Consider the following 23611-nt stretch of genomic DNA (forward strand, 5'->3'; position numbering starts at 1 on the left):
GAGGGTGTCCTAGGTGCCGATGACCCCAAGAGGGGTGTCCCTAATTTCTCTGCATCCCTGTGCGGACATGACTCGAGGCCTCCTTGCGCTGGGTGTCCCTGTCCCCACCGTGCCACTTGTCCCTGCTGTCCCTACGTCCCAGGTGTCGGTGCTGACGGGGATCATCAAGATCAGCCTGAAGACGCTGCTGGAGTGCGTGCGGCTGCAGACATTGGGGTGCTTCGGGCTGCAGCAGGTGCAGGTGGCTGCTGCTGATGAGCGCGTGGTGCAGGGGCTGCTGGACGAGGTGGCCGCCAGCGCTGCCCACCGCTGCCTCGACCCCGTCCCCAGGGAGCACAGCATCGTCGAGCTCATCTGCGAGCACGGGTAGGACCTGAAGATGCCGGGGGGACAAACGGGGACATGTATAGGATGGGGGGGGGGCACTGGGACATGGGACGCGTGTCGCTGTGGGGCGCAGCGGAGTTGGGGATATCTCTGGGAGGGCCGTGTGTCATGGGTCCTGCAGCAACACATGAGGACATCCCATGTCCCCACACCATCACCCCATGTCCCCCCACCAGTCCCGGTGAAACCCCACGTTGTCTCCCCGCATCCCAGTGATGCCAATCCCATGTTGTACCTGCCACCCCAGTGCCATGCCACGTCATTTCACTACCTTGGTGACTTCCCCCGATGCCTGGGGCATGCTGGGTGCAGCCCCTGCGTCATGGTTGAGGACAATAAATAAAACGCGTGTGAGCTGTGCCTTGTCCCTGTGCCTGGACAGCTGGAGGATGGTGGGGTGGGGACATCTGGGTCCTCAGGGGGATGGGGGCAGGGGTGCCTGGGTCCTCCTGGTGCAGGGCAAGTCCTGGACACCTGGGTCTGTGGGAGGGGACGGCCTCCAGACACCTGGGTCCCTTTGGGGTGGTGGGGACAGGGGCAGGGGACAGGGGCAGACCCCACTCCTTGTACGAGCACCCCTTTCACAAGTGCCCTGGGAGCATCCCACACCTTGCATAAGCACCTCCTGCCCTCCCAGCCCCTCACAAGGGCACCCTGGGAGCACCAAGCGTCTCATGCCCCTTGTACTAAACAAACTGCAGGGCAGTGCTTGAGGTAATTAACCTAGGGGCACTTAAACCTGGGGGACATGTAACCGTGGGTATGCTTGCATGATAGCTCTAAGTACTTGAAAGCTAGAGATAGTATCAGAGCATGAAACTTACTGCTATTGCTGCCCCAGCTCTCCTGGGGTGACCTCATAAAAGCCACTTCATCCATCTCTGGGGAAACTAAATTGAAAAACTTGGTCACCATACGCTGCCTAAATAAGTTGGACAGCGATGAATGGACAGATACTCCTGCTGGAACAGATCGGGAGTCTGAGGGAGTGTTGCAGACACTGCAGTCCCTAATGGAGAGGCCAAAGCAACCGAAATGAGAGGTTTTTGTCTCTCTGCCTCCCTGTAACAGTAAGATCTTGATACTGAGCTTTTGGTAAAGCACCAAAAGATACAAAGCACAACCTGAGACCTCAACGTTATCGACTCTTAAGGAGCAAAAACCTCCCATTGCTAGTGACTGCAGGCACAGCAACTGGAAGTTACAAATTCACAACGTTTATTCACCTTTAGATGGCGCTGGAAAACCCTATTTAAAATAACAGCTCACAGCTTAACTCAAAGTCTTGCTTTGTTAGAGCTTCAATCGATGTACCTGCAAGTATTTTGTTGATTCAGCATTGGCTGTGCGTGCGCGCTGTTTTCTCTAATTTTTGTGTGTCAGCAAAAACTTTGCAGTATTAGGACTACAGGGGAGCACTGAAACCAATATAAACAAGTCACTCAAATAACCAAATGTTATAATGATGTTGAAGATAATGTTGAAGGCCTGGGCAGCGGGATACCTTCAAGGGAATATCTTCATGCCCCAGTGGCAATACTGTTCTAGATTTGAACACACACCCTATAATCATTTCAACTGCTGCGTTGCTATTGCTGTTATTACCCTGCATACCTGCTTTGAATTCATACTTGTGAATTGTTTCGGGTACGGCACTTTCTCAGACTATTTACTGGTGGGGGAGGCTATTTTCCAGCATGCGTACAGATTATACATTCTCAGGTTTTCCAAGAACTTCCAAATGGTGCAGTTCTAAGTTTCAGAGGGTTAAGCACGGTTATGTGGTGCTTTCTGATAAGAGCGTGCTACTGCTTCCTGATAAGAGATTCCGTACACAGATAAATCCTCGTGATGGAAATCACTGCCTAGCAGTGCTGACACAGGGCAGCCACTGTTCCAGCCCCACGCTAGCGCCTCATGCCAACACTGACAAGCAGGGCATAGGCACCAGCCAGAAGAAACAGGCCAAAGCGGCCTGAGATAGGAGCCTGGGGCAAGGCCAGGAGCTAGAGGAGAAATAAAAAAACACAACACATGGACAAAGAAAAGTAAAACCAGGTCTTTATTTACAACAGCTAAAGCAAACTGAAGTGGCCACCATCATGAAGACCAGGCTGTTCCAGTGGCCTTTCATCAGAAGCCATCCGCTTCTGAAATCAAAGCGGTCTCTCCATTCACCCATCGTTCCTCCAAACAGAGAAATTGCTGGGAGCTGCCACATTTAACAGAGAAGCAGCAGTAAGAACCAAAGTCCTTGATGCCTCCATTCCTACTCTTCTTCCCTGCACATTCTTCCTCAAACTTGGAAAAAAAACCACCTAAACTAGTCCCAGTAGTACCTGGTTGGCATTTTGGCACAGCTGAACAAAGGACACCACCATCCGTTTCCAGATCTGGACCCGGATGAGTCCAAGGGGAAAGAAATTGCTAAGTGATTCCAGGACAAGGCCAAAGGAAATATCTAGCCAATACGGGCTTGTTGGGGAAGAATGTGAAACCAGAGGGGGAATGCTTTAGTCCTGCAGAGGTCAGAGGAGGACAAGAAAATCAAATAAGCAAAAGCTTTGAACAGCAAATCCCAGAACACATAGGCACTTGGTACAGAAAACAGACAAGATGAAACAGTAGCTTTGTACAGCTGCTTTGTAAAGTGAAAAGTTTACAGATCAGGAAGCTTATACAGTGCAGGTTTGTCTGGAGAGAAAGCTTTTTTTTATTTTCCTCTCTCGCAACAGGCACAGTATTTTTAAAGTTACAGATTTCTTAACTCCAGTTAGAGGCAGACTTAAATAATTCAACCATGGAAGAATACACTCGGGGTCGTGATGCATATGTGAGATGCTGGTCAGCCCAATGACGGGACAGAAGGGTGAAGGGAACTTGCAGTTCCCAGCTACTGCACTCCCAGAGTGCTCCACAGGACAGGAAATCGAGCATGCACTGCATGTTGATTGGGAACAACTGTTTTGTAAACAAAACTGGTGGGGATGTGCTTTGCCATGTCTGACACAAGCACTGCAGAAAGGAATCTGCAAAGCTCTGTGAAAGGCAAAGCGAGTTAAAAGTTTCTTAGGTTACCTTCCATGTTAATAAATAAATCCATTAACTTTCCAATCAAATCTTTCCTTGACATACCACCACCCCAACAGCATGGTTTAGGAGTTTTACCTGACCTCAACCTCTGTTTTTATTTGCAATGTCTTTCCAAAGCACTCTAATACCAGGGTACTGGAATACCTGAAATTAAGCGTAATGAGGCCATAATCAGCTTCCTCTTTAATTTTCTTAAGACCTTTTACTATCAGAGTTTTTTTTTACACTGCTTTAATGGTCTAAAGGAGTGCGTTTGCAAGTGTATGGGAAGGTAGTGGAGACTACCTTCCCTACACTATACAGAGACTACACTATATGTGTGCAAATCAAGGCAGCCTATAGACTTTGGTCCTTCTTTCCTGCAGGGTCCATCCAAAGTTTTACCTCATCAACTTTTCGCTGCAACAATTAGAGAATATCAGGGTTCGGAGTTAATGCTGATTTCATTTCAAAGCAGTACAGATTTCATTTCATCCCAGCGACACCAAGGATATTAACAGGTCTCTGAGTCAAGGGGAAACTGAGACCAGGTATCAGCTTAGAGGCCAATTGGAATACGTCACGTTCATACTTCTGAGGTTTATAAATCAGCGTCCTAAATTTTGCAGCTTCCAAAACTCTGCTGATTTATTGAACTTTTGAGTATTGACAAGTCTCTAGATTTATCAAACACAACTCTTCATGAGCCTAGTATCAAATATCAGTAAGGGAGGTAAGACAAAAGTGGCCCTTAAAAACAGGCTGCCAGCTATGGACAACTAGGCAAGAGATAAAGTCTTAAGCATTAACAACATCAAAATTGTGTTATACATCATAACCCATTTAGAATGAAACATACTCATTTTATAAAGATACGTCGATGACCAGCTGGAACAATGACAAGAAGCTGGTGAAAAGTTGTTTAGAATGTCTGTCTGGAAAGTCTCAGGGATCCCACAACAGGGCAGACTTAGAAAGGTGATGAACGAGTCTGTCAATCATCTCATCACGTAGGTTTTGTTCTGTAAAACTGCCACACCAGATCCAAGATCAAGTTCCTGCTCTGGACACAAGATAGTAGAGGATGAAGAAAACAACAATCAGTCCTGCAGAGACAGAACAGAGTAACTTGCGATTATCCCTCCCAGACCGCGTCATGGTGGAGAAACGCTTCACGCTTCCAGTCAGCAGGCCAGTCACACTCATAAAATCTGAATCCTAAAGGAGAAAGAAAAAACAAATGGAGACATTTTAAACTGATGAAGCTGTCCCTGAAGAATTCCACTTCCTGGCTAAAAAATATCTGCAGAGGGAGCTGCACAGTAACTGCCCGTTTTTCCACACCCATCACATCCCTCTCAGAAGGTCCTTCCCCTCCTGTGCTCAGGCTCCAGGAGCAGCACCATTCCCACTGCGCTCAAAGCACAGAAAAAAAGACAGGGGAAGTTCTGTTCCAAATGTAAAACAATGTGTGTGCCTCCTCTTTTTTCAGTCAGGGCCAAACCACCTGCTACTGGGCTGTTCAATTGTTCCCATGCAGCTTTTTCTGCCTGGAGCAGCTTGCTAATGGCAACTTTACAAGTCAACACTTCATCCAAAGGAAACGTCTCTACATGAAGCTAGAACCATTAATACATACCAGGGCAGGATAAAAAACATTGAGAAAGTGCGGTTCCTTTCTATTAGTTCTTTTTCTTCAGTATGGGACAGCATGCATGTGCAACTCCACCAGGCAGTGGTTAAAAATTCCCTTAGTAATGCAGTTCAGGCATTTTCATTTTGACTCCTGGTCTGTTTTCCTTACTCATGAACTACTTAAGAATTTCTGCTTATGTTTCTCTTCAAATATTTCAAAACCACCTCTGTTCTGGAAGCATATCATCATGCTGAATAAGGGCTTCTACTTTAAGACCTTTTGCCTTTACCCCAATTTTCCATTTCTCTCCAATTCTCCATATGCCAATTCTCCATTCTTCTAATTCCTGGGCTGAGCAAATATCTATTTCAGATACTCCGACACTGTCAGCGTACTCTGCTATTAAGCTTCCAAGCTGAGCTCACACCTTTTACTCGACTGATTTCAACGCTACAATTAACTTTTCTCTGGCTTCCACGTACCAGCTCTCCAACATCCAGCATGTGCAGAAAAGGCCCTCCACACAGCAGTGTTATTTCACTAATCTCTTTCTCCAGTCTCTGCGTTGGATTCCCGTCCTCTCACAATTCACTTTATGAAATACCTTTCTCCTAAAAAGCCTCAGCAGGTAATCCCTTTGCTATAAGGATCTGCCATTCTGGCCTTTCCACAGTACATTGTGATTTTCCATCAGCCACCAAAGCTTTAGAGACAGATTACTCTGGAAAGTGATTTTGGTTTTACAAGGTGTTGTGTGTCAGAAAAATGACAGAACAAGGCACAGAACAACATGAGTAGGCCCAAAGCATCAGCCTTGCCCCTTCCAAAGACATCAGTGAACAGTCCTGACAGGTACTGTGTTACAGAGATTACAGTAAATAACCCTGGTAGATTCATGCGTTACCCAAAATCACAGGAACAGCTGAGAAATAGACCTACCTCCCAGAATTAGCCACAGGGAGCAGTTCTTTAATTCCAGTAATGAGGTAATCTCGAGCTGTATTTCTGAATTGTGTTGTCCTACATCAGTCTTTCCAGATGCTAGATGCCCTGTTGCCCATTCGGACAATGCGATACTAGCAGCTGCTAAGTATCTCATGTTTAGTTATCAGTAAGCCCAAGTTAAGGTAACTGCTGAAAGCTAGCACAAAAAAAAAAAAACATGCTTTTTTAACATTTCATTGGTTCCATACCATGCCATCCAGGTAACGATTCTGTTCTTCAGCGTCTTTGTCAATATCCAGAGCCAGCTGCACAGGATAAGGGAGAAAATGGATATTAACAAACTTTTAACATGAAGATAGCCTGTAATGCATCCAGTGCTTGTAAAACCACTGTGTGCATTAGAATAGCAAGCCACTGCATCCTTGTCTCTTAAACAAAAAGAAGAAAGCTTGTTCAGTACAGTGACAACACAAGATCCTCACTTCAGTTTCAGGTTGTTGGAACTCTTCACCTCTGCAGTGCTGGAAATGAAGTTTGACTACCCGACATAAACGTAGGACAGGGGTATTTAAACACTGGTACATGACAGCAGAAATTCAGTCTTGCCTTCTACAAAAATGAGTCACTGATTTCTACTAAGCTCTAAATCAAAACATTCGATGTTAGTAAGAGCAAATTAGCATCAGTAACACTAAACACAGAGGTGCCTGAATTTTTAGAAGTAATTTACCCATCTTTTTATTATTACTTTTTTCCTGAGACATGCTTAGCAATACTCCTCTGTGCACCTTTAAGGTTTCTCTCCATGCCTAAAACTTCCCTAAATGTAACTAAACCCACATAATTCCCAACAGATCATGGAATCACAGAGATGACATAGCTGAACCACAAAAGTGAAGATTCACAAAGTCATCCCTTGCATTTTACTAGTACGTTAACTATCACATCACCACAACATTCTCTAAAAGTCATTAGTACATAGGAAGCCCTTTGTGTTAACCACACATTTGCACCTCCCTGGAGACTCTACAAGAAAGAGGAACTACGGAGGTAACAGTCCTTCATTCACTGTGCCATCTGATGTGAACTCTACAACTCACCGACTTCAGCCTGGTGACCTTGTTAGCTAGACTGTCTGCCATACGCTTGTTCTCCACATCCAGCATATCCTCCACACCACTTCCATTCTGACCTGGGGAAAAGAAAAAGAATGAGTTTTATTAGTCCGACACAAGGAACTGCATGTTTACTCAACCAATGTGGTGAGTCTCAGTGCCCAGATGGTGGCTGGCTGCCCTGACACTCCCAACGGGCCATCAGAACCTGCCCACATCCACGTCCCACGTCCGCCCGCCGCCCCGAGGGCACTGCACCATGAAACATTCCTAACCTTTTTTTTGACAAAAACGCACTGAACCGTCCCCACGACAGACCACAGAAGAGAGAAACAAATCCTGAAACGCACCAAAATCTTTAACCACGGCCAACAGCTCTAAGAAGTGCAGATTTTGTGCCCCAACACTGTGTGACTCAACAGACACCTCCAGCGTTGTCCCACGTATGGAATTTGGGGGGAAATAAATTCAGCACCAGGAACTTCGCGGTGTAAATCCTTTCCAGGCATTCCAGACATGCCTCCTGCCAAGGTGTTACGGGAGACGGCCATTTCCCCCCAGCACCGGCCCCAGGAAAGGGAGAAGCTCAGCTCTTCCCGCTGCCATGTCACGCGGGGGAGAGACAAAGGGAGGGGTGGTGTCGCCGACAATGTCGCCGACAACGCCCCGAGTCGCAGCCCCTGCCCCAGCCCTGATGCAGCGGGAGCTGCTCCCAAATGGCGGCCAGAAGCGCCCCCTTTCCCCTCACCCCCAAATGGCGGCGGGGGCGCTCCCCTCGCCCCCAAATAGCGGCGGGCAGCTCCCCCTCGGCCCGTGCCTACCGCCCGCAGCCCCCCTTCCCCTCACCTCGGCCCCACTCCGCCATGGCGGCTGCCGGCCCCGGCAACTCGCAGGCGGAGCCCCGCTGGCCCCCGCCTCCAGAAAATGGCCGCCGAGCGCCATCAACGCCCCCTGCCGTGGGGCTCTTTGGTAGCCTTGGGGGCTGTGCGGCCTATTTGGGGTCCCTTCCTGGGCTCTCGTGGTTAGAAGAAGTTTAGGTTGCATTTTCCCTCAGGGTTACGAGCTTTTCCCAGGAGGAGCTCGCCTGCGGCTGGTAGCCGCAAGGTTTAGCAGCTTCCTTCTCCTTCGCTGCTCCGTGCTTGTGACACCTCCAGACCAGCCCAAAGAGGCGGTGGCGCCGTGTTTCCCCCCAAAAAACCCCAACGCTGCTCGGTGAAGCCTCCACGGCTCCTTCCCCTCCGCCTCCGGTGCACGGAGGAGCTCGGGGGAGGGCCGGGGCCGGAGCCAGGAAACGCGGCAGGAAGCCGGGGCGGCGGGGAGGAAGGTGCCGGGGCTTCCCTCCTCGCCGCTGCCCGTCCCCAGAGGGCCGAGGCGCCCCCCTTCTGCTCGGCTCCGGTGTGGAAAGGAGGTATGAGGAGGGAGCTGAGGGACAAAAATAAAATTAAAAAAATAAATGAGGGGGTTACGACATGCTGTGAGCTGCTCCTGCCCCCTGAAAATAGAGGGAAGTCACTCCGGGTACCCAAGTCTGGCAGTGCTAGCGGTGCCTGTTGTGGATGAGCTGCTTCTCCTGCTCTTGTGGCCCAGGGCTTGGCGTTTTGTTGGGTTTCTAGATGCAGGGCTTGCCCTCAGCCCTGGAAAGTCCCCCCTTTGGCTGTGCTGGGGCAGGGAGGGGGGGATAACGTGATGCTTTGGGATAACCTGATGCTGCTCTCAGCACAGAATGATTTTCAGGAGCAGAGTCGTATCTTGTGATTACATGCATCCGCTGCTCAGCCAGGCTGTGGAACGTGGCACATAGCTCCACAGAATCTAAACAGATGTACGAGCTCGTGTTTGCACTGAAATTTTGTTCAATGTTCCATGATTAGGAGTTACTTTTCAGCACTGTGGACTTGCCTGGCTGTACAAGCTGTTAAACTTTCGTCTAGTTTAAAAATAATGATTATCTCTGTCATTATGCGCATCTGCTCATTTACATTATTATCGCGAAGTGCATTATACTCTGTAATGACACACAGATTTGAGCCAGGGAGGCCAGCCATCCGCCATATGAGCGTTTTTACCCCCCTGTGCAGTGTATCTGCCATAATCTGGTACGTGGTCTGTCTCAGGCATCGAGTGTCCCAGCACACAGAGCAGCGAATGCAACAAAATCGGAAATTCTTTCTTTTCACCACCTTAAAAGGTAGCTCCACCTTAAAGCAAGCCCGGAGGTGCTTGCCTATCCGTTTGGCTTTCCTCTCCATCTCTTTTTACTCCACAGCAATGTTTCTGGATTTATTTTTTTGTTGTTCTGTGCGGTAACAGAAATCAGGACAGCCAGGGGAGGAGGAGGAGGCAGGGAGCTATTTCAGGGAGCTGCTGTTATCTGTTCTCTGTTAATCCCCTGGCTGGGAGGGGGGGAGGTTTTCCTGAGTGCTTTACTGGAAGGGCATATATTAAACATTGAAAAGCAAAGAGAGGAAGAGGATTAAAGGGAGAGAGAGGAGCCTGGCTGCTGGTTGTACTTGGGTTATCCATCTGCTCTGCTTTTATGGATGCAACAGAGTGAGCAATTTCACTTGGGATTTTTTTTTCTTTTTTTTTTTTTTTTTTTTTCCTCCTCCTCCTTTCCCCCACCCCTTTCTCACTCCCTCTCAGATCCCTGTGTGTTGAGGTACCTTTGCATCACTATTATCCAGGAACCCTGGAAGCCCCCTCACTCCCCTTCTCTGTTTCACCTCTGTTGTAGCTGAGCTGTTGAGATAATGGAGCTCGGGACTGTAGTAGCCACGGTGGAAAATGGGGAGCAAGACACAGTCCTCAAGGTGCTTCAGATCTACAACCGGGAGGTGAGTGGGTATCAAACCTCTGCCTAATGTCAGCTTCTGTTTACAAGGCTGGAAGCAGGTTGGCCATGTTGTGGGATTTCTGTGCTACCCAGCTGTCCCCAGTCTGCCTCCTCTGAGCGCATCTGTCTGTGCATTTCTGCCATGGAGATGTTACAGGCTGCCTCGTCTTTTACTTGCAGACTGCTTCTTCTTTGATGTTTTGCTATGAAGCATCTAAGTAGCCTTGCTTTATCTTGTGTCCTTGAGATACTGGAAGAAAAGCACATAGAAAGGATTTTCTTTATTATCCAGATTCTAAGTAAAACTTGGCAGGGAAATAATCATGGGTGTGAAGACCAAGTAGGAGGAGCTCTTTATATTAGGCAAGGTTTGGAGGTAATAAAACTCAAATCTAGGGAGGAGCTGCAGGTGAAATTGTGATTTGCAAGTAAAAGATAATTAGGGAACGACATGAATGGAGGCTGGAATTTGATTCAGGCGCCTGGTCTGAAAGCTGACTATACAAAATAATGAATATAGAATATGAATAAGAATGGCTGGGAAGCAGAAATGGAAGTGATTCTAGCCTTACAGTGGCAAAAGATTATCTGTGGGGGTAATTTACTTTTGAAATAGACTCTGGTTGTCGGGAAAGTCTCTTTCAGAGGGTTTCTGCCAGGGTAGGGCTGCCCCTGCAGATCTATGTGACTCATTCTGCACCATTCTTAAGTAGGTGGGAAGTCAGTGGGGAAAACCTGTGGATGTTTTTGCACGAGCATGCAATAAGGGGAAATGTGCTACTATTTCCAACAGTCAGTTTTGAAATAGGGAGAAATCTTAGCTAAGAAGTAGTGAGTCCCTGTTAAAAAGAGGTCAGCAGGATCAACATCACCTGCAGCAGCTGTAATGCTGGAGAAATTAGGAGAGCAAATGGCACTTGATGTGCAACCAGTCTGAGGCATCAAAACACAATATTTTCTGTAGAATTCCTCCAGCTGGATCCTTTGTCAGTGTATCAGGCGTAGGAAACTTGTGAGAATGTCAGTGATTTTGCTAGTCTGGAAGAAATGGAGCAAACGAAGAGGATATGAAACTGCAGATAAAATAAGCAAATTCCTTACGTAACTTTTTACTGCAAAAGCTGATGGTACTGTACCCTTTTCTACGGGTATATGCTTTTTAATTCACTATTGAATATGCAGTCGATTCCTGGTTGCCAGGAATAACTAGCAACGTGGTCTAGTGGAAGGTGTCGTTGCCCATGGCAGGGGGTTGGAATTAGATGATCTTTAAGGTCCCTTTCAACACAAACCATTCTGTGATTCTATGAATAAAAAAAATCTAAAGCAAAACCACAGGTATTGTGAAAATGTACGTAAATGAGCTTATGGGAGCCTGCAAAGAGGATGAGATGGGAAGAGAACAAGTGCCATGGATGTCTGCAGAGCACATGGGTTCCAGGACTGAACTGCCAGTTCCTCATAACATGGTACAACAGCCTGTGCACAGATCAGATCACAGTGTTGAAGCACAAGAGGCCAGCCCCTGGTCCAGCACTACAGGAGTACAGCTGTCCTGCTTCTGCACCTGAAGTTTCTCAAGTGATGCATCAACATCAGCTTGGGTGAAGCAGAACCGTAAGGTGGTACGTACCGCAGGAAACAAGCTCCGCTGTTCAGACATGCAGATGGGATATCAGTGGATTGCAGAAGCTCAAGAGAAGGACTAGCCCAGTGCATAACAATAATTGTTTGTGGTGAGACTAATTGTCATTATTGAGCAGCTCTGTAAGTGCGTGTCTGCAGTGTAACTCAGTAAAAGGTGATGGGGAGCGCTACGAAAAAAATAGAGAAATATGATATAATTATACCCCCATGTCTCTATCTGTATCTGATCAGGCTGTATCTATGCATACATAATTAATGTTTCCATAAATTTTAAATATTTTGATTCTCAGAAGCATTCCACATGTTCTCTTGGTATAAATCAGAATTGCATCATTGACTGGGAAGTGCTGCTTTTTACCAGGGACCCTTTGATGTTTCGTGCTGAGCTGTTCATTGGAAACCAATGTAGCCGGAAAGGAGACTGTCCTCCTAGGCACAGCCACGAGACACACAGGAACATTTCATCTGAGCAGAGGACAGGACTGTTTTTTACGAAAAAGGATGTAATGGAGGTGTAGAGAAATTCAGATTTCTTCCAAAACAGGCTCTGGAACTGATCTGTGCAGGAAATCAGACTTGACTGACAGTCCTTGTCTGTGACTTGAGACAACGTGTGGGATAAAAGGAAAAACTCCCTGGTGCTGTGTGGTTCACCTTTGGCGATCTCTGCCAGAAGTTAGGAAGCAAAGAAGGTAGAGAGGATGGCTGCTTTTCCTACCTGGTTCCAGCAACTCCTTCTTTGCAGTACTTGCTGTCAACCTGTCTTATTGAAGAGGTTGTGAATTATTTGTGCATATTAACCATTCTTCAGTTCAGTTCAAGTGCTCTCTGATGCAAAGTCACACAGGAGTAACTCAGGCTGTGAGGTGCCACGTGGAGTGGGGTGTTTACCGATGTCTATCAGTTGTGTTTAAAGAACACGACCTGAAAAATACTCTTACTTCCAGACATCGTAGGAACAAAGAACACAAGGATCTGTTTCCAAATAACAAGGAGAGGGTGCTTTCAGTCAGGAAAAGGAACAATAAATAATAAGGGAAGAGGTGTGTAGGCACAGCTTGGTGGTGTCACTGAGGGGAGGAATTGCCCAGAGAAGCTGTGGATGCCCCATCCCTGGAAGTGATCAGTGCCAGGCTGGATGGGGCTTTGAGCAGCCTGGGCTGGTGGGAGGTGTCCCTGCCCGTGGCAGGGGGTTGGAACCAGATGGTCTTTAAGGTCCCTTCCAACCCAAACCATTTTATGACTCTCTGTTACAGACTGTTTTGGGTTATTTATGATGAATACCCACTTCACAGCTGCAGTATTTAAAAAGTCTGTCCATCAGATGGGCACAGCTTTGACCTGTGGCACTGAGCCTCCAACACAGAGCCAACAAAAGAATGCAATGAGTATTATTCATCACAGATCTTTTTCAATGATGAAAAAGAAGCAGGGGCCCCTGGAATAGCAGGGATCTTGGTCAAAGAAAGCTATTCTGACCTGGCAGTGTGGGTCACAATGTCTGTGCTTTCCCAACCGGCTTCATTCCCTGCTTGTTGTGATGCCAGTAGTTGGAGTTGCTTAAGAAGGAACGATGTAGGAGAGAAAAGGCAGGCAGGAAGCAAAAACCTCAGAGGCAGGAAGCAAAAATTTCAGCAGCAGGAAAGTTGTCCTTTTGTCTGGCTCCTCAGGAACTTCCACTGCTTGTTAAAAACGCTGTGAACATTACAGACCTCTCTAAGTGCTGTTGCACCCCTTGCCATGCTGATTCCCTGCTTCTGTGCTGGTAGGTGACTGTTTCTGAGAAGACTTCTTTGCCTTCGCTTTCTTTTTTAGACCTGTTGCTTTCAAGCTGAATTACTTTTCCCTGGCTGAGGCAAACAGTTTTGTTTTTTAAACTATTACTTCATTTTAATTGTTTCTGTTCTGCCCCCACAGAAATCTCAGTGCTTCACCTTTGACGATGAGGAACGGGAAGAGAGGAAGGTAGGCATGCTCTTTGCTTTCTTCCTCTTGTTGGAGGGGTAAATCTGCTGCTCTGCACTTGTGTCCAGCAGGGCTTGGTGGTGGCAGCTCCTTTGGGGAAAGAGATGAGTGGTTTTTTGAAAACTCGATAAAGTACCTGCCCAGGGAATGGTGTGCTCAGGGCATCTGGCTCTAGTTTTTCCATCAGTAGATGATGGTTTAGGATAAAGGTCAGCATCCTTCCAACATTAGCAAACCCTTTGGGTTTGGAGATGTGTATAGCCTCGGCCACAGGTGTACAAAAAATGTGATCCTTTGTATGGGTCTCAGTGGTACGAGTGTGCTGGACAAAAATCACAGCAACATGCACGCCTCTAGTGGGTGAGTGCTTTCACTGTGAGCCAGCTGCAGGATTTGACCAGGGCTGTATATTAACAGACGCTTTAAGCTGACATAATCTGGTGCTTAATGGACATAAACACCCCTGTCTGTTCACTTCCAGTCTTGCATTTCTCATGCCAGGGCAGACCTTTGCATGGCTGCGCACTGAATATGCTTGGTGGGCTGATCTGCCAAAAACAAACAAACAAACAAAAACCAAAAACAAACAAAAAACCCCTATTTTTCCTGGCTGATTTTACATCTGGATCAGTTTTGTGGTCCCGTTCATTGGTTGGTTGCACTACTGCCTGTGTTAGCACAGCAAGCACAGACAGGGCAATCAGGGTGTAGAACGGGACCTCTTTTGTCCTTGCCATTGCCAGCTAATGCTAGCGTGAAGTTTTTCCAGCTGCAGCCTGACTCATGGTCAGAAGGTCGGAGCTCTTTGCCCTGCACTGACTTGTTTGAGCTGGAGTGGCCGCGCAGGCTGTGAGTTCAGGCGCAGAGCTAAGGTGCTCTACTTCTTGGGTGTCTGTCATCACATATGAATTGGGCATCACCGTGTAATTCTGCGTGTTCGGTTCTTCTGAAGGTTTAGCTGTGGACACATGTGCTTTGAGATCTCTTTAGCCTGACTGAGTCAGAGGCATTGGTCATTTAGGAATACATCTTTAACTCCTGTGTCTGTCTCCTCTTATGGAAGGAGAAGAGGAATGACTGTACTTTCTTGATGCTCAAGGGTGTAATTGTGGGGCATAGTTCATACGTTGAAGCTTTTTCAGTTCTTCCAGCCTCACATTAAGGGCTAAAATGTATGGTTCTTTCATTCCTTCCCTCGGTCCTTTTATTACTATGAACTAGCATTGATTAGGTTGCATTAATCCAGTTCACTGAATGATAGCAAACCTTGTAATCTTAAATTTCTTTGCTCCAATGATAGGCACAGAAAGACCTTTACTCTGATACCGTTATCGTTAGAGAGACCTAGTGAGATCTTCCCTCATCGTGGTATGATTGCTTGAGCAATGGAGTACTAGTGAAATGTGAAGTGTTGCTACACGTAGTTAAAGCCAAGCTTGGTTTTGTGAGGCATTACCTTTGCTCTTGTACTCTTCCACTGCTTGCCATCACATACAATACTGTTAACCACCAGGGTTAGCTTTTCAGCTGCTGTAAATCGGTGTTACTGGAGCTCTGCCAGTCTGTACCTGCTGAAGATCTGGGCTAGTAGGTCTCCAGACAGCCTTGAGATTTAGGGAGGTACTTCTTATTTGAATCTTCTGAGGTCTTTTCATTTCCTTTTGTTATAAATATTTTTTATACATCACACTTTCCTATGATATCACAAACCCTTCTGAACTCGTTTAGTTCCTCTTCCCCTCCCGCAGCAGTTTTCTGATGCATCTCTCAAGCTCATCAGCCTGTTTCTGGAGCACCCAAGGCAGATGCCTCCCTAATCTTAAGGCTCTGGTGAGAGTGGACATCTGCTGTTGCCCTGAAGCTATGAAAAGGGGCTTTTTTTGCCCTACTGTCTCTTAACTTAACGGAGCTGTCAAGTAAACTGTGTTAGCCTAAACCATCCTAACCACAGGTGAACCTCAAATAAGCAGTCATTCCTTAGGTCAGTAGCAGTAGCCTGTTGTACTCTCCCCCTTTGATCTGATACCATCTCCCAGCCATTCTTTGTCTCTTGCTGCTTGTCCTTGCTTGGCTTGAGCTGGGACTGGATTCCAGAGCCAAATCGTTCCCGAGTGCTGCCAAATGCACACCTGAATCAGAGCTGGTAGCAGGTCCATGTCTAGATGATGCTCTCATCTTCCAGGGCAGAGTGTAACAGGGTGGTACCCTTGAGGGAGCGCTATGATGTGTCAGCATGTGAGGCATTCTTTGTTTCCAACTGCACAGAAAATGGCCCAGCTACTTATCAAGTTCCTGGAAAGAGAGCTCCAGCCATCCTGCCAGGTCACCTGTTTGGAAAGCATCCGCATCCTGTCCCGGGACAAATACTGCCTTGACCCTTTCACCACCAAGGAAGGGTTGAAGACCCTCTCTAGGCACGCTGGCATCGATTACTCAGAGGAACTCATCCGGGAGGTCCCAGACTTGGATGTCATCCTGGAATCCCTCAAATGTCTCTGCAACATCGTCTTCAGCAGCCCTCGGGCACAGGAGCTGACAGCTGAGGCTCGGCTGGTGGTGGGCCTGGCCAAGCGCATCAAACTGTACAACGAGAGGAGCCTTCCTCACGAGGTCAAGTTCTTCGACCTGCGCCTCCTGTTCCTGCTGACGGCGCTGCGAGTGGACATCCGACAGCAGCTGGCCCAAGAGCTCAGGGGCATCGGCCTGATGACAGACACCCTGGAGCTGACTCTTGGTGTAAAGTGGATGGACCCCTACGAAGTTGCCACCGAGGAGGGACTTCTCCCACCTTTGCCTCGGCAAGAGACAGAGCGAGCCATGGAGATCCTCAAAGTGCTCTTCAATATCACCTTTGATTCCAGCAAGAGGGAGGTAGATGAGGTAAGCTCCTTGATATTGCACCACACTACATCTGCGTGTTTCCAGGCTATGGCCTGACTACTCTTTTTCTCCTCTGCTTGCATTTCCTCGTAGTAGATACTAGCCCCCAGGCAGCCCCCAGTTACATGTAAGGGTAGCAAGAGATGTGTGTGTCTGGACCTTTTTCTGTAGTGCACTGCCTCTATCTGATGCATTAAGGCTTTTTCAGCATTAAAATCTGAAAGTTGGGCATTTTTCCCTCCTAATGACATGATTGTTGCCCAAGTGGGAGAGCAGAGCCCCCAGATAACTCCTTTCTGGGTGAAAGGGTGGCCTCTTGCCTTTTCACCGCTGGACAATGTCAGAGGAAGGTTAGAATCGTTCTCTGATTCTAAGGGCTGATGGAGAGCGTCTCTGGTTAATCCACGGGCCTGCTTTTGGGCCTCTTCCAGCCCTCGTACTCAGTGTTGTAGAGTGATGGGAAAGGTATTGGGCAGCAGGAAGACTGTTGACATCAGCAGGGGAATTTGGAGCATATTTCCCCTTAAACACCCTGCTGCCGGTTGTTGGAGGGAGGGATGGGAATGCGGGTTGCAGGGGCAGCAGGCTTTGGGTTGTGGAGGATCCCTTTTTCTGATCGAGGTTTTCATTTTCTATTTTGGGGCCAGGAAGATGCTGCTTTGTACCGGCACTTGGGTGCCCTCCTGCGCCACTGCCTCATGATTTCTGCTGACGGAGAGGACCGAACGGAGGAGTTCCACAGGTCTGTTAGATAACTAGATAATGATCCTCGCAGAAACAGACCTGAAGCCTCCCCAGGGCAGGCCCTGCCTGACCTTGGCATTACCATCCTTTGCTTGTATGGTGATTGTTAAGGTCACTTCTGACAAACAGGCATCTTTGGTCCAGCCTGCAGGTTCCTCGTGCTGCTAGAATTCCAAAACAGCCCTGCCCTTTGCAGTCAAATTATGTGCGCTGATACCACAGCCTCCTGTTTACAGGAGGAAATGTTTTGTCTGAGCCTGCCTGACTGCAAGGGTCATATTCAGTGTCATGTGCCAGGTCTTTTCAATGGTGCTACCCACTTCAGTGAGCCAGAGCAGATCTATTCTGCCTTAATTAAAGAGTCCCTGGTCTGGCCTTAATTAACTGTCTGTCTCCTGAGCCATGCTGAGAAATTGTCTGTGCCACACTGCTAAGCTTTATTGGTCCAGGAGTGTCAGTTTTGAGCAAGTGGCACCATCCTGTCCACAGGAAGACCATAGCGGGAGGTATCCTGAATGTGGTGTTGCAGTGGCCATCAGGATACGAATGAGTGATGGAGGTCCTAGGTACAACCCTCGGCCACCCAGGTTGGTCCTACTTGGCCTCTGTGTCAAGATCCATAGCTTCTCATTTGTCACTGAAGTCTTTTTGGACTTCCAGCAAGTTGTTCAGCTGTACAAAAAAGCAGTTTCATTTATTTTCATTCACACTTCTCACACTCCTGGAAGTTAGTAATGAACCTTAATTTCTGGATAGCTGAAGAATTTCTATGAACAAAAATCCCCGATTGTGTGTTCACTTTTCTTCTTTCACGTGTTCAGCCATACAGTTAATCTTTTGGGCAACCTGCCCCTGAAATGTCTGGATGTCCTTCTGACCCCAAAAGTCCGGCCAGGCTCGCTTGAGTACATGGGTGTCAACATGGATGCAGTCAACATCCTGTTGGATTTCCTAGAACGTCGCCTCGACAGGGTAAGTTGAGAGGCTGCTGTGCAGAGTTCTTGGCTGCTTGTTTTCACAAGTTCACTGCAGGGCACCTTCCCTGCATTCAGCCTTGAAAAGCCCAGCGCCGACACGTTGTGTCAAAACCACAGGAGCGCCAGCAAGGCACGGTTACTTTGGAGCTAGTGCTTTACAGAAGTGGCTGTTTTTAGCAGAAGCAAAACCATTATAGTTGGTAGGACTGAAACAATATCTGCGAACTGGGAGGGTCACTGTGTCATTGCTGCTACTGCAGGTAGTGAGATCGGTTGAGCAGCAAATGGTTAGCTGGGTGATTAAAATATAAGTGCTCGGTTTCACTCAAGTAAATGGTGATTTGCTGGGCAGCTTAATGGTTTGGATGCAGCCAAATTGTTTGATGGGTTTTTCTGACACTCTCTGAGCAGTCTGCTGTCTGAGGACTGGCAGTCATGCTCTTATTTATCAAGGCCATTCATCTTTCTTCACTCCTCCCGAGCCCCTTGTGCTCTTTTGTTCCTCTGCTTCTGAAAGCCTGAATTTGCATTATTACTGAGCTGGCGGTGGTTTGCTGTCTCTGGAGTTATTCCAAAAGTCCTCCAAATTTTACCGCCACACTTCTCTGTGCTAGAAGCTCTGCACGACTATTTCTAGCGCTGCTGTGCTGCAGAGCAGGGCTCGGAAAGCCTGAGGGGTTAGAGGAGTGATGAAGCACTGAAACTCCTGTTGCAGAGGCTGGAATTGCCTCAGTGTCCATCTGTTTCCTTGCCACTCGATACTCGTGATGTTTACCACAAGCCAGAGAAATTGAGCTGAACAAGCCAGAGAAATGTGACTGACATGTTGCTCGTTTTTGTGAACGCTTCTCCAGGGACACAAGCTGAAGGAGAGTTTGACCCCTGTGCTGAACCTGCTGACTGAGAGCGCCCGAGTCCACCGCCAGACAAGGAAGTTCCTGAAGGCAAAGGTACTCCATGGTTTCAATTAAAAGTCAACTAAAAGTCAAGTGATGCTGAACAGCAAGCTGCCTAAATATTGCCATCCAAGGAGAGTATTAGGTTCTGACATGTTGGGGGTTGAAGCCCATGATACCTACAGTGTTTTTTCTACTCACTCTGTGGGTTTATTAGATTTAATTGATTTGTAAAGTGCATGTACTTTTTTCCCTGCATGACCAGCTGTTCCAGGTCCACTGACCACCCTTCACTGTGGCCTTGTAGGTGCTGCCTCCGCTCCGGGATGTGAAGAATCGTCCGGAGGTGGGGAACTCGCTGCGGAACAAGCTGGTGCGTTTGATGACCCACATCGACACCGACGTGAAACACTGCGCAGCAGAGTTTCTTTTTGTGCTCTGCAAGGAGAGTGGTGAGTCACAGGGACTTGTCACAGGCTTTGGTGAGAGGGAGTCCTGCAGCCTGGCCTCTGGGCAAGTCAGAGTGTGGGATGGGTGGCTCTGCAGACACCAGGAACCTCTGTCTTCCCTTGGGCTGGATGCATTAGATAGGGAAAAGAGTGGAGTTTCCAAGGGCTTGCTGTCTGTCATGGCAGTGGTGACAGGAAAGCTCTCCTGGAGGACACCCTGACACCCTGAAGATAGCCTGACCTGCTTTCAGACTCCCCCCACACCTCGTGTGTGTTGTCCCTGCCGTTCCTGGTGCATGGTGTGGGAGGCTTGCTCCCTGTCACTGGCTTCACAGAAACACTGGCATTTCTGCGTCTCCATGGCCTTAAACCAATCTTGCTGTCAGAGCATGGAGGAGCAGGCGGGGCTGGAGAGGCAGGAGGGAAAACACAGGGTGTTCTGTCTCTGTCCTCCCTTTAGTGTCGCGGTTTGTGAAGTACACAGGCTATGGGAACGCAGCTGGGCTCCTGGCAGCGCGAGGCCTCATGGCTGGTGGTCGGGAAGAGGGAGAGTACTCAGAAGATGAAGACACCGACACAGAAGAGTACAAAGAGGCAAAGCCCAAGTACAGAACTCTGCTCCCCCTCTGTAGCACCCTTACTCCTACACCTCCTTCCCATTCCGTTGTGCCTTCTTTCATCTGCCTCCGTGCCACCTCCCTGGTGTTTCATGTGCAGTGTTCCTTCTTCATTATTTAAGTTTCACCGTTAGATGTGATGTTGTATTCCACTACCTTTACCATTTTTTGGGTGAAATGTCTCTGTGGCCGAGCTACCTGTGGTGCGTGTGGTCACTGGTGGATAGATCCAGTCCCTACAGCTGGGCACGGCCTCTAGAGCAAAGTAAATCTGTTCAGCCAGAGCCTGTTCTGCACCAGACCTGCTTGTGGTGTGCGTGTGGCAGCATATCTCTAATTGGTATCCTGTACACCTTTTTGGTATCCCCACATAGAGGCAGGCTTTTACTGTGCACTGGGATATAGGGGACGAGGGCTTTCCCTGCTTGCAGCAGGGTTGAAAGTGCCAATTGCCTCTCTCCAGCTCCAGAGCCCTGTGCTGCTGGAGTGAATTTTGATTTTTTTTTAAATTTTTCTCCTTTCCTTGCTATTGGGTGGTGGTAATTCAAGGGTGAAATGTATGAAGGGAGAGCTGCAGAATTGTTCTCAGCTGTGAGTCCCACACTTTCCAGCATCCCGTTAAATGTGGTTTACGCTTTATTTTTTTATTCTTTTTGGTGTTAGCTTTTTGCCTCCTGACTTAAGGAGAGGGAAGATGTGTTGCCTCCCCTTGTGCACGTGGTTTAAAACTGCACAGTGGAATTGGCAGGACGGGGATTTCTCACCAGAGAAATGAGAGGGATTTGTAGCAGGGGAGGACAGTGTGTAGGACATACAGGAAGAGATCAGAATCAACACGTTGTTGCACTGCAGTAACACGAGACCTAACCTAGGCAGCGAGACCAGAGGGCACTGGTTTGTGGCAATTACAACCAGCTCTGCCAGTGCATGCCTCTGCTCGGTATAGGTAAAGAGAGTTTTTAAACAGACTTCTTACCTCTGTGCTTCACCTCCCTCCTTTGCCACCCTGCCACCTCCCTTGCGTTTCATGTGCAATGTTCCTTCTTCGTTATTTAAGTTTCACCCTTAGCTGTGATGTTGTATTCTTCTACCTTTACCTTTTTTCTCACCATTCTTCTTGTAGCATTAACCCTGTCACGGGACGTGTTGAGGAGAAACTCCCCAACCCCATGGAAGGGATGACTGAAGAGCAGAAGGAATATGAAGCCATGAAGCTAGTCAACATGTTTGACAAATTGTCCAGGTACTAGAAGATCGTGTGTAGTCATGTCTGTATTAACACCTGGGTGCCTGTAATTTACATTTGTCACTGGCCTTGGGAATGCATTCGAAGAAAGGCATCTGCAAACTGAAGGAACATAAGGCAGTGGGAGAGATACATGGAGAAATATTTCCAGATTTCCTTAGGCCAGGTGCTGTTACACCTAGGGGAAGGCATCGCAAGCCCTACAGACTTCTTTGGTCCTATGGCTTGCCATGAAATCCCTGTACATGCCTACGGTGGGTTTCCAAGCACTTGCCACCTCCCCAGGGTTGGCTGAGTGCGAAGTAGCAACAGCAGCCACGGTCCTAGCAAGGCCGCTCGGTAGGAGATGGCATTCTGGGGACACATGGCAGCTAGTGCCACCAAGTCCCCTTCCCTGCAGGAATGCTTTCTCCAGTCATCTTCCATCCGTCTCTAATTGGCATTGCAGGGAGGAGCCCAGGATCTGCAGAGTGTTCTGACCACCCCGCAAGGGTGGGAGGGAGAAGGGCAGCGCGCTTTGTGCACGCAGTTCCATCGTGTGCTAAAGGGAGGGGAACGGAGGCTGATGCCAGCATTGGTTTTCCTCTGGCCATCCTGTACCACGGAATGGGACCCTAAAACCTGAATCTTTTCCAAGGAAACGGGATTGCAACACCTGAGGGTGTTCCTTCTAGCCATTGCCTCACAGTGCCGGAGGTCTCACAGCTTTAACTGTCCTCGTCTCTACAAAGGGATTCTTGCTCTTCCTGCTGGCTCAGGGTTGTTCTGGGCTGCCTCATGGCAGTTTGCGCGGGTCCAGCGTTCCTGCTGTAGGATGTGTCTGTCTCTGCAGTAAATTCTGCTGTAAATTTCTGCTGTAAATTTGTGTTACCTTCCCCCCTTTCTCCTCCCTGGCTGCAGAGAGCAAGTCATCCAGCCCATGGGCATCACGCCGAGTGGCAACCTGGCCCCCATGGAGAACGCCATCCGTGATATGGCTGACGAGAGGTCATCATCTGACTCAGACCTGGGGCTGGACTGATCCAGACCTCTTGCCCCAGCCTCAGAGAGCTGGGGAGCCTCTCTCCGTTCTCCCTTCGGAACTGGTGCTGCACCCAGAGGCTAGTACTGGGCCAGAACTCTCCCTGTGGTGTCTGAATCCAGCCTGGACCCTCACAGTCCACAGGGAAGAACACCTCCTGCCTCCTCCACAGCTCTATAACCACCTCTCCTTCCAGGGGATCGTCACGGCCTGGCTCTACCTTGGTCTCTCCCATTGGCAGCTTTGAGGATTTCACACTCCAAATTGCTTCCAGGACTTTTCAGTAGGATTTTCTTTTTTAAATATGTGATGCTTAGGAAAAAGGGTCGGGGGGGAATCTTTCTGTCATACCATCAGGGATCAATAATCTGCAGAGCATCTTGTGTATGTGCTGACACTTGTGTGGCTGCATGTCAGCAGCGTGTACGTGTCCCTGTGTGTACGGTCAGCCCGATGTGGGGGGAGCTGCTCCCCGGGAACGTGGGGCTGCAGGGGAGGAGTGTGAGGAGTTATTCACCATGGTTTTGGGGAACGGTGTCTGTGGGGTGCCTCAGCATCCTGCGCCCATTTCCTTAGCAGGAAGCTGTGCGCTACGTGTGGCAGTACGAGTGACTGTGTCTGTGCAAGCAGGGCTGCGTGGATGTACGCGTGTGTCCGAGGGGAGCACTGGTGTGTGTGCTGTGGGGGGCAGGCAGGAGGGGAGGCCTTTGTGACATTTCCAGCGTTCCCATTGATCACGGGAAAGAAACTCGCAGGTGGCTGCCAGCAACGCTCTGGTATTTAGTCTGTGGCATTGTGCAATGTTCCCAATGCCACAGAGTTTAGGTTTTGGCATTATCAGCCTTTCCCAATCTCACGCTTTCTGAATGAAAGGCCAAAATATGTGCTTTGTGTGCTGCCTCCTCACCTGCCTTGGCTTTCCCATAGACCCACTGCTGTTTGCACCCAGGGGCTGGTGTTGGTCTTGTCCTTTGCCATGGCTTAGATTTGTCTTTTTTTCCTTTTTTTTTCCTTTTTAAAGAAAAATGTTTTAAAGAAAATATTCCTGTTTGTCTTATACTAGGAGTTCCAAAACTTATTAGCACAAATAGGAATGCAAACATGATGCTAGAATAAAGGAAACCTTCTGACGAATTTGCACATGGCAGTGATTCATCAAATGTGGTATCTCTGAGCAAGTA

The 23611-nt window shown here is 48.3% G+C and overlaps 2 protein-coding genes across 5 annotated transcripts; one reads left to right on the forward strand and one right to left on the reverse strand.

The window, feature by feature from the left end:
* Positions 1 to 215: 215 nt before the first annotated feature.
* Positions 216 to 23609, forward strand: RIC8A (RIC8 guanine nucleotide exchange factor A). Of its 3 annotated transcripts, none has more exons than XM_048065289.2 (11): positions 216 to 366; positions 9890 to 9989; positions 13553 to 13600; positions 15866 to 16480; positions 17128 to 17222; positions 18046 to 18196; positions 19056 to 19151; positions 19405 to 19549; positions 20007 to 20151; positions 21287 to 21406; positions 22310 to 23609. In XM_048065289.2, exons 2-11 carry the CDS (start codon positions 9906 to 9908, stop codon positions 22428 to 22430), a joined length of 1620 nt encoding a protein of 539 aa, XP_047921246.1. In that variant the 5' UTR covers positions 216 to 366; positions 9890 to 9905; the 3' UTR covers positions 22431 to 23609. The 3 variants fall into 3 exon arrangements, with proteins under 3 accessions (XP_047921246.1, XP_013053788.2, XP_013053789.2); XM_013198334.3 differs by lacking the exon at positions 216 to 366 and adding an exon at positions 8407 to 8563; XM_013198335.3 differs by lacking the exon at positions 216 to 366 and adding an exon at positions 9425 to 9705.
* On the reverse strand, positions 2432 to 8161 carry BET1L (Bet1 golgi vesicular membrane trafficking protein like). 2 transcript variants are annotated; one of them, XM_066998777.1, is made up of 4 exons: positions 8002 to 8161; positions 7141 to 7232; positions 6289 to 6345; positions 2432 to 4677 (listed from the first exon to the last, which is right to left on the reverse strand). In XM_066998777.1, exons 1-4 carry the CDS (start codon positions 8018 to 8020, stop codon positions 4510 to 4512), a joined length of 336 nt encoding a protein of 111 aa, XP_066854878.1. In that variant the 5' UTR covers positions 8021 to 8161; the 3' UTR covers positions 2432 to 4509. The 2 variants fall into 2 exon arrangements, with proteins under 2 accessions (XP_066854878.1, XP_013053792.2); XM_013198338.3 differs by lacking the exon at positions 8002 to 8161 and adding an exon at positions 7506 to 7848.
* Positions 23610 to 23611: the final 2 nt, after the last annotated feature.

The sequence above is a fragment of the Anser cygnoides genome, chromosome 5 (assembly GCF_040182565.1).
Source record: "Anser cygnoides isolate HZ-2024a breed goose chromosome 5, Taihu_goose_T2T_genome, whole genome shotgun sequence".
Taxonomy (NCBI): Eukaryota; Metazoa; Chordata; class Aves; order Anseriformes; family Anatidae; genus Anser; species Anser cygnoides.

Coding starts and splice junctions, on each gene's coding strand:
- BET1L (XM_066998777.1), bottom strand. Junction 6,346..7,140: donor AGGTCACCAGGCTGAAGTCG/GTGAGTTGTAGA, acceptor TATCCTGTGCAG/CTGGCTCTGGATATTGACAA. Junction 4,678..6,288: donor ATCGTTACCTGGATGGCATG/GTATGGAACCAA, acceptor TTTCTCCTTTAG/GATTCAGATTTTATGAGTGT.
- RIC8A (XM_048065289.2), top strand. CDS start 9,906: ATGGAGCTCGGGACTGTAGTAGCCACGGTGGAAAATGGGGAGCAAGAC. Junction 17,223..18,045: donor CGAACGGAGGAGTTCCACAG/GTCTGTTAGATA, acceptor TCACGTGTTCAG/CCATACAGTTAATCTTTTGG. Junction 19,550..20,006: donor TGTGCTCTGCAAGGAGAGTG/GTGAGTCACAGG, acceptor TCCTCCCTTTAG/TGTCGCGGTTTGTGAAGTAC.